The following is a 9281-nucleotide window of genomic DNA, read 5'->3' on the forward strand; positions in this document are numbered from 1 at the left end:
AGGCATGGGCCTGCATTTGTCATCAAATCAAATTGCCCAGCTGAGAGGAACTGACCTCTTCTTTACCATGGAGGACAAAGTTTCTGCTTCTGTTTGCCCTAGCTTTCATGGATGGCAACAACACTTTTTCGAGTCTTCATTCATACACAACAATAGCTAAAATTTAGAGGAAACTATCCTGAGATGTAGTCCATCGTGATTAAATGGTTATATTAAGAAGACATTGGATTTATATTCCGCCTTCCACTCAAGAGTCTCAGAGCAGCTCACAATCTCCTTTACCTTCCTCTCCCACAACAGACACCCTGTAAGGTAGGTGGGGCTGACAGGACTCTCACAGCAGCTGCCCTTTCAAGGACAACCTCTGCCAGAGCTATGGCTGACCCAAGGCCATGCTAGCAGGTGCAAGTGGAGGAGTGGGGAATCAAACCCAGTTCTCCCAGATAAGAGTCCGCACACTTAACCACTACACCAAACTGGCACTACACCAAACTTAAAAAGTGAAATGTGTTACTAAGGCATTAGAGAAGTATTTTAGACTTCAAGTTTCTAAGTTGGAGAAGCCACCAGTCTCAGGGATTCTGAGCTAATGTTGGGTATAGCCATTCCTAGTCCTAACAGTCAGTTGAATATAAATGTAACACAATCTGGGACCCATAAGTGGGGAGTGAAGAGGCAATTTTGAAATCTCTACCCTAGTTCTCAAAATCTCCCCCTTCAGGATTCTGGAAATTATCAGGAACTTGAGTAAGCAGATTTCTCTTGGTTCTCCTCCCCACCATTACCTGACTGTCAGTGGCTCTCAGCATCCCAGATCATATTCTGTCTTCATGTTTTAATTTTTAAATTAGTTTACAGAGTCATATTTTTACAATGTACCTGGGGAGTTTCTGAAGAATATTGCAAATCTTACCTTGTCTGTGGTGTCCCCTCTGTGCTTATTTCATCTTACATGTAGTGACTCGCCACTTTGCAATTGGGCAGTAGTGATTATATGAAACTTTTCTGATTCAGTTTACCATTATCTACTCATAAAGAAATGAAAAAAATAACATTCTTCTGTTTTGATTTAGAAATGAGGTAGAAGCTTAATTGGAAATGTCATGCAGTGCGGAAAATGAATCTTAATGGTAATAGTCAGCAATTTATTATATGCTAATTCCATGTAATTGGCATGCAGTCAGATGATCAAGTTTAACTGAGATAGAGAAAATACGTATTTATGATGCATAAAAGCTAGAGGTAACTATATCTGCAATGATCAGTCATTTGTCTAGGGTTCCCCAACATGGCACCTGTAGATTCCATAGTGCCTGCCAGTATTCCCTAGTGCCAGCTGAGCTTTTCAGTAAGGTTGTAAGACAGTGGTTACTATTGTCACCACCCTGAGTCATGTGTAATGAGACTGAGTTTGGTGTAGTGGTTAAGCAGGGGGTTTTTTGTAGCAGGAACTCCTTTGCATATTAGGCCACACATCCCTGATGTAGTGGCCCTGTGGCACAGAGTGGTAAAGCAGCAGTACTGTGGTCTGAACTCTGCTCATGACCTGAGTTCGATTCCGGGGAAGCTGGATTCAGGTAGGCGGCCCAAAGTTGACTCAGCCTTCCATCCTTCCGAGGTCGATACAATGAGTACCCAGCTTGCTGGGGGGGGGGGAAGTGTAAAAGACTGGGGAAGGCAATGACAAACCACCCTGTGGAAAAAGTCTGCTGTGAAAACTTTGTGAATCAACGTCACCCCAGAGTCAGAAATGACTGGTGCTTGCACAGGGGACCTTTTCTTTCCTTTCCCTGATGTAGCCAATTCTCCAAGAGCTTACAGGGCTCTTATTATAGGGCCTCCTGTAAGCCCTTGGAGATTGGCTACATCAGGGGTATGTGGCCCAATATGCAAAAGCGTTCTTGCTATAAAAAAAGCCCTGTGGTTAAATGTGCAGACTTTATCTGGGAGAACTGGATTTGATTCCCCACTTCTCCACATGCAACTGCTGGAGTGACCTTGGTCAGTCATAACTTTCTCAGAACTGTTCCTCTCAACAGGAGGTTTTGTCAGCTCTCTCAGCCCCACTCACCTCACAGGGTGTTGGTTGGGAGGGAATGGAAATGAAGGAAGATTGTAAGCCGTTCCGAGACTCTTTGGGTAGTGAAGGGCAGAGTATAAATCCAATCTTCTCCTCCTTTTCCTCCTTATGTAGGGTGTTCTATAATGAAAGGATTTTCTACTGGAGGATCAGGAGGACTCATAAGCACCTAGGCTTTATTTACTCAGTGTGTTTCCCTCTTCAGGATTCCCCTCTTCCTAGGAAGTGTGAGGAGGAAGATATTCCATTTAGCTCTACCTCCTATGGTAGACATTTTGGGATGGGGCTCACCACCCCTATTCAAAATGTGGAAGGGTTTTGCAGGCTTTTAAAGGGTTGAATTTTTTGGGGGGAGGGGGCGGGTGTTGAAAAGATTAATAGTCTCTCTGTGAATCAGAAAGGGCAAGAACTACTGCTGCCCATCACAAGTCAATCAGCTGTAAAATATGCTACCTTGGTGCCTCACAAAATGCAGCATTTCACATGCTTCAGGAACTACATTAGCACTCTTTTGGAAGTGTCTAGGAAAACATTAATCTTTAATTACATTTACCTCTTCCCTATGAACTATGAAACAGAATAAAAGGAAGCACAGAGACAGAACTGTAAACATTCTCTTTTCCCCTTCACATATGTGTAGTATAAGACTTAGAGTGTCAGACAAAAGCCAAAGAGATCAAGGTTGAAATCTGAGCTCTCCCAGTGGGTGACCTTGATGGATCTCTTTTTCTGTAAATCCGGCTCTCTTTACAGGATTCTTATGAAGATAAAATGGGGGGGGGGAGGTATATACACTTGAGCTCCTTGGAGGGTGAGATTAAAATGTAGTAAATAAATAGCAGGGCCAGCTCTTTCTTTATCATGAGCAGTTTGACAGGTTTCTGTTCATTTGTTCTTTAAGTGAAGACAGATGAGCATCATATACTCCCATGGGAGGTGCTAACGGTTTTTTATTCTAGCTAATCATAAAGCTGCAGCTAAAGTTAATACAGGAACTATCCATAAACCATAAATATACTGCCAGAAAAGATAAGATTAGATGTCTCAAGACAAAAATAGATACAAAATGTATATCTTTGGTGTAGGTATTTCATTATGAACAGGTCACATAGGATTGTCCTGGAAATTTCAGTTATGGTCTCTTATTAAACCTTACTAAACCTAATCTTATTAAACCTTATTCTCTTATTAAACCATCCTTCAAACAGCATGGGTTTGTTTTTTTCACATGCTGTGTGTCAGTTGCAACTGACAAAAACCCAGTTTGTAGGCATTTTGTGTGTATGGAAATACACATATATTATATACTAGGAGTAAGGCCCATTGTGAAGAAAAAATACAACAGGCTCTAGAAGGAAACTTTGGGCAAGTGCCTGCCACCCTTGCTGTCTTCCCAGCCACCCAAATGAAGACATTAACTTCCCCCCAGCTCAAGGGGTGCTTTCCTCTGGTATCTAGAGAGCAGTTGTAAATCTGAGTGATCCCCAGTGGATCCTAGATTCCTAGGAGGAAATTGCATTTTACCTGAGGTCCCACTCCTCCACAGGCCCCACCCCTTAAATATCTGTGAATTTCCTAATCTGGGGTTGGCATCCCTATCTCCTTCCTTTTATCTGCCCCTTTGACTTCAGCTTTCCATTTCCTTCCCCCTCCCTGCAGCCTCTACATAGGCTGTCTTTCTCCACAGGTGTGTGTGTGTGTGGGGGGGGGGACTAAAGCAGCTTACATCATTCTCCTCTCACAACCATGTGATGTGGGTTAGGCTGGAAGTCTGTGACTGGTCCAAAATCACTTGGGCAGGTTCCACAGCAAGAACCTGGATCTGGCAGACCCCCACTCTGAAGCTCTAACTCCTATGCCCTCCTCAAACTCCACCACAGAATTTCCAGGAATTTATCACCAACCTGGAATTGGCAGCCGTAGTCAGGAGTGGCCCCAATGAGTTCTGCCTCAGAGGCCTATAGTGAGACCTTTCAGACCAACCGTCTATCTCTGACAGACTATTTAATAGGGGAGGACATGTGAACATAAGAAGAGCCCTGCTGGATCAGACCAGTGATCCATCTTATCCAGCATCTTGTCTCACACCGTGGCCATCCAGTTACTCTGGAGGTCCAGTAAAAAGGCATAGAGACTGACACTGGTATTCAGGGGTTTACTGCATCTGAACATGGAGATTCCCTTTAGTCACTATGGCTAGTAGCCATAGATAGCGAGTTGTGTTCCTGGGTAAAAACTCACAGATGCCACAAGCCAGGTTTTAAGTACTGTATGACTTTTGGGAACTATTTCTTATCTTTTTCCAGCAAAAAAAAAAAAGGTCCTAAAGCAAATTACAGCTATTACAACCTTGCACAAATAATTAAAATGCAGTACCAAAATAGTGAAGAAGTCCTCAGCCTGGCATGTTTAAAGGAATCAGTAGTATTCTGTAGTCAGCTTTCTGGCGAATATTTTGGCTCATCTAGAACTAGGACAATTTACTGGGAAACCTCTCAAAATTTACTTCACTTCATGTATTTCCATTTTTAAAATCAACTACAAATAAAAGTCAAGCAGACACGGAAGATTTTCAGTTGGACTCGGCCAGCTCTTTCATGCAGTGATCTCATCTAATTACTTACTAGAGCCCTCCCATGCCACTTGCCTTTTGTCTATGTAGGTGCCATGATTCCCAGCATATTCTATTTGGTGGTCAAATGGAACCCTCTCTTTCCTTTTGCATCAACAGAAAAGGTGGCTGGATCCAAGTCTTGGTGTGCTTGCAATGCAGTGCCAACTAGGTAAAACAAGCTGAAACACTCCTAACTTGATTCTGTAAATATAATCGTTGTAGGTGTGGCACAATCAAGGTGTTGATGATAGCCAAGAAGAACCATTCCAGCAGAGTTCTTTTAAAGAACGCCTTTTTAGGGTTTTCTCCTGGATTACAGGATTGGACCAGTTTGAACATCTTCCTACAAGGCAATAAACGTATGTGCGCAGAAAAAGCGCACTGGTGTGTTTAAGTGTGATTTTACTAGAATCAGCAGACACGTTAGCCTTCAGTGCAGGAAAACATCATTCCAAGAAATGGAATCTGAGGGAGTTGTTTTTGAATCCTCGGTTTAATTACTTACAGTGCAATGAGGGGGAAATTAAAGCAAAATTGCTTATTGAGGAGATGTGTAGTTTCAAAATTTGCATTTAGTTAGTAATCACATGTTTAATAAGCAGTTAGGCGCATTTCATGCTCTAAAGTGGGAATCGCAGTACAAAACAAGGAATCCGTAATTATAATTTACATGAAAATGGTAAATATTTCATATGGACTTCATATTTTTTCATAAAATGGCAATACGTCTTAAAGACTAAAATATCAAACCTACCAAACATGCCATGATATACTTTTTTATATATACAGAAACCTGCACTTAAGGTTCACCCTTAGTATTCTGCTTTCCCAGTCATGGAAATTTCCTACCTGTTTCTCTCTCTTCCCCCCCCCCCCCCTTGTGACTTTCATCTAAGACTAGTATCTGGTCCAAAATAATACATATTGGGTGGAAAAATCATTACTATGCATGCTGTGTTTTAATAGTCCTCTGCTGCTATTCCTGATAGCTGCTTCATTCTATCAGAACAACATAGACTCACATACATCTCTGTACTGACTGCTGGGGTAAAAACATTCATTTGGAGCTTGAGAATATCTTTAGATTTCTTGCATGGTGTTCCATTTGTTTGCTGTGTTCTGTGAATGAGTTTCTAGAGTTCATAGGCAGAAAACCCTAGCAAAATAATTCCATGGTTGGGATGACTCCTGTGCTACATTCACACATCACTCAGTATTGTGCCACTGTCATGCTATGGCAGTCATTGCAATTGGATTAGCTTGTCCACACAGGATAATCCAGTTATGAATTATTGCTGTAGAGCAACAGTACAGCAATCTTTGATGAATGTGAGGGTGCAGCTCAAGACAGTAGACACTTACCTTTGGATTTTTGTGATGCAGCAGGAGACAATGAAGCTATGGCTGTTGTCCATTTTTTTCCCAGGCTGTTTTATACAGTCCATCCTATTACCATCTACTTTGCAACACACCCGAAGTTCTGCTTACCCAAGATGACAGGTGGTAGGATGACCAGCCTGGAAGTTAGAAAAGCAGGCCAGTAGCCAGAAAATTCCATTTGGGGGGGGGGACAGAAAAAAAATGGATGGAGGGAGCCCCCCCTGTGGTGGTCCCCACTCTCTCCATCGCCACTTCTCCCCATGCGCCTCTGGCGGCCCTGCCCCCCTCCACGTGGAACCTCCCACTCACCCACCAACGGGGTGAAAAAGTAAAGAGTGGGCTCCTGGGACTCTTGCAAGGTGCCCCCCTCCCCTCCGTGCCCGATCAAGTGATCACCAGGAAAAGCTGCGCGGAAGCAGGCAGTGTCTACAAGGCATGATCAGCAAGTTCAGCACTGGGGCGGCCAGCCACAAACAGGTCAAAGAACAAAAACTATTGAACGAAAAATCAGTTTCCTGTTCTCAACCAACAAACCAGAAGTGAGCTGAACTGGATGTTCAAGCATCCCAGAATGCAGTGCTTTGTGACCAGGCATAGGGAGAAGACCATACTCTTAATATTTATACCACATCTGTCTTCTCAATCACAGTCCATGGGATGCTTTTCAATCACAGTGGCTGATGCTGTACAACCTGAAGTGGGCTCTGCAGACTGAATACGAGGACTCTCTACACTAGGTCCAAATTCTGTGACTTGTTTCAAGCCCTGTAGCTGCTGACAAGAAAGAGCCTATAACTAACAAGAATATTTCCTTTTGGAATTATATCTTAAAAGTCTGTTTACCATCCAAATTTCTGGTTTGGATGGGAAACCAAATGGCAGCATTCCTTTGAATAGTATAGTTCTTGTCAAACACTAAGTTGTAAGAGGAATACCCTTTAAACATCATGGCTATGACCCTGAACTCATTTGACAGGTACAGTCGGACTTTAAGATGCTGTTCTTAAAATAGTAGGCTTTTGTTTTATATTCACCCTGTATTTTTAGTGCACACTAAAAAGAACTGAGATGCAAAACCATCCTATTGAAAGAATCAGTACAAAGAGTAACTCGAGTGCTAGTGACATAAAAGATTTGAATATGTATTGTATTCCACTAGTAAATTACATTTTTATTTAACAATTTGTAACTTCCTTCTCTGCTATATGTCTAGTTGGGGGTAAATCTTATTTTAAGAAGGGAAGGAAGTGCAGCATTAAAATTGTGAAACAATGTCAAATCCCTTTTGTGGCTTTGCAGTTTGTTATGTAATAAAACATTAATCAAATGTTCAGCAGTGCTGTAGGGTTGACGGTGGAACTAATTATTAAGAAAAACATGGGATACCCACACCTGCTTTTTGTTGCTAAAGCAAGTGCATAAGGTGATTTCAAGAGGAGAATTGTCAAGTAAGGGGCATTTTTAATTATTTTTCCCCAGCCATACTCTGAACTAAGATTAAACTGGGCTGAAGGACCACACTTCCCAAATGAAGGGTTTTCAGGGGAGAATTGAGGAATGTGGGAAGTATTAAATATTCCTTTCAACTGCTGTTTCTCCCCTGAAAATTCTCCCCTTCCATCTCCATTACTGTGTTGAATGTGAGTTTGGGAATCCATTTGCTAATATGTAATATTTTTAGATTTCTGCTAGAATGTATGTTTGCCCCCATGATAGATGCATCAGTGGATTTTATACAGCAAAGTTGTGGAAATGCCCAAAAGGGGGGAGGCAGGGAAAAATTGTTACAGCAGTTATAGATTTCTGACTTTTTTCTTCATTTCTCCTTCCTTTCTTAAATCTATGTAGAACCACATCACAGCCTTTGCAGAAGTCACATGATGTTGAAGCTGATGTCTATTCGCTGCATTGGACGTCATCTCTCTTCACAGTTCACTCATCATAACTGAAGCATTTTGAATACAAGAGAAAATAAAACCATCTGTTTTCAAGGCCTGATTTAACAACCTATGAAGAATCTGCCTGAAATATCAAAAAAGTTTTTTTTAAAAAAAAATCTTTCCATCATTTGGGGATTAAAATGGGGAGGAAATACAGGGAAAGAGCAAGCAACATAAATATACCAATTTCCTTCTCTGGATACATTTACTTTTTTTTTTTTACTTAACCACATGCATATCTGATGGTACACTGATACATCTGATTGAGTTGGACTCCTTTTTAAAAAAAAAAAAAAATTCAGCATGACACTTGTTCCCATTCTGACAGAATTCAGTGTACACATTTTTCTAAACACATCCTGTACTAAAATGCCATTTGCACTTTGTATTCTGCTGTATTTCACACACCACATTTATATCTTAAGACTGGTGCTTCTGCTTTTGAAGAAAAACAAAGCCAATTTTTACTGTAATAAGTATTGTATGATAATTTTAGTATATATATATATATATATTTATTTGGATATTTTCCTGACTTCATGTGGTTGAATAGTTGATTTTGTAGTTCTTGACCGTCTTCAATGTGCCCTGTAGTTAGGATTAGAAATGAGAATATTGTAGGCATTGGGATATTCTATTTTTTTTAAATGATTAACAATCCTTTCTGAAGGTTAATGGCTCCATTCTTAGGCCTGGCATATTCATGTAGTTCCAAGTAATATGACTGCTGTTCATTGATAGTTCTTGAAAGTTAATGTGACATAGCCAAAGACCCATTTCCAAAAGTGATCTGAAAGCCTTAGAATTTCATTCTGCGTGCTGCCCATGGCAAGGGAGCAGAGCATAGACTCTGTCCCTAGGCTCCCTACTGTTGTCATTAAGACCTTTCCACACTCCTTGTGTTGAAGCAGCATCTCATTACTGCAGAGATTAGCAGCGCCATCCTCAGCAGAATTATACTTTTAAGTGTAGTTACTTCAGTGGATTTAGAAAGGTGTAACCCTGTTTAGGATTGCACTATAAGAGTCTGTATAGTGAGGAAATCTGCAGAAGTTTTCCTTTTTCTTTTCAAGGAATGGGCTAGAGAGAAGGTTGGCCAATACAGGCTCACAGTGTTCCACCCTAAGGATAGTCACCATAGTGGGTCAGTAGTCCCCTAACTGGTACGTTGTTGCATTAGCTATAAGAGCTGTGGCAAGCAGCTCAGGTTTTTCCACACATATTATTTAACCTGTTGTGTGCCCACATTGTGCCTATTTGTTTCCCC

At 41.2% G+C, this 9281-nt stretch overlaps 1 protein-coding gene across 2 annotated transcripts in view; it reads left to right on the forward strand.

The window, feature by feature from the left end:
- Window positions 1-8549, forward strand: part of PLPPR5 (phospholipid phosphatase related 5) — a 104395-nt gene extending 95846 nt beyond the window's left edge. Inside the window, exon 6 of one of the 2 annotated variants that reach the window (XM_060232207.1) lies at window positions 7923-8549. In XM_060232207.1, coding sequence (XP_060088190.1) covers window positions 7923-7955 — 33 coding nt within the window. In that variant the 3' untranslated portion in view covers window positions 7956-8549. Of the gene's footprint in view, window positions 1-4742; window positions 4850-7922 lie in introns of those variants that run through there. The other variant, XM_060232208.1, reaches the window with a different exon arrangement.
- Window positions 8550-9281: the final 732 nt, after the last annotated feature.

The sequence above is a fragment of the Heteronotia binoei genome, chromosome 2, assembly GCF_032191835.1.
Source record: "Heteronotia binoei isolate CCM8104 ecotype False Entrance Well chromosome 2, APGP_CSIRO_Hbin_v1, whole genome shotgun sequence".
Lineage (NCBI taxonomy): Eukaryota > Metazoa > Chordata > Lepidosauria > Squamata > Gekkonidae > Heteronotia > Heteronotia binoei.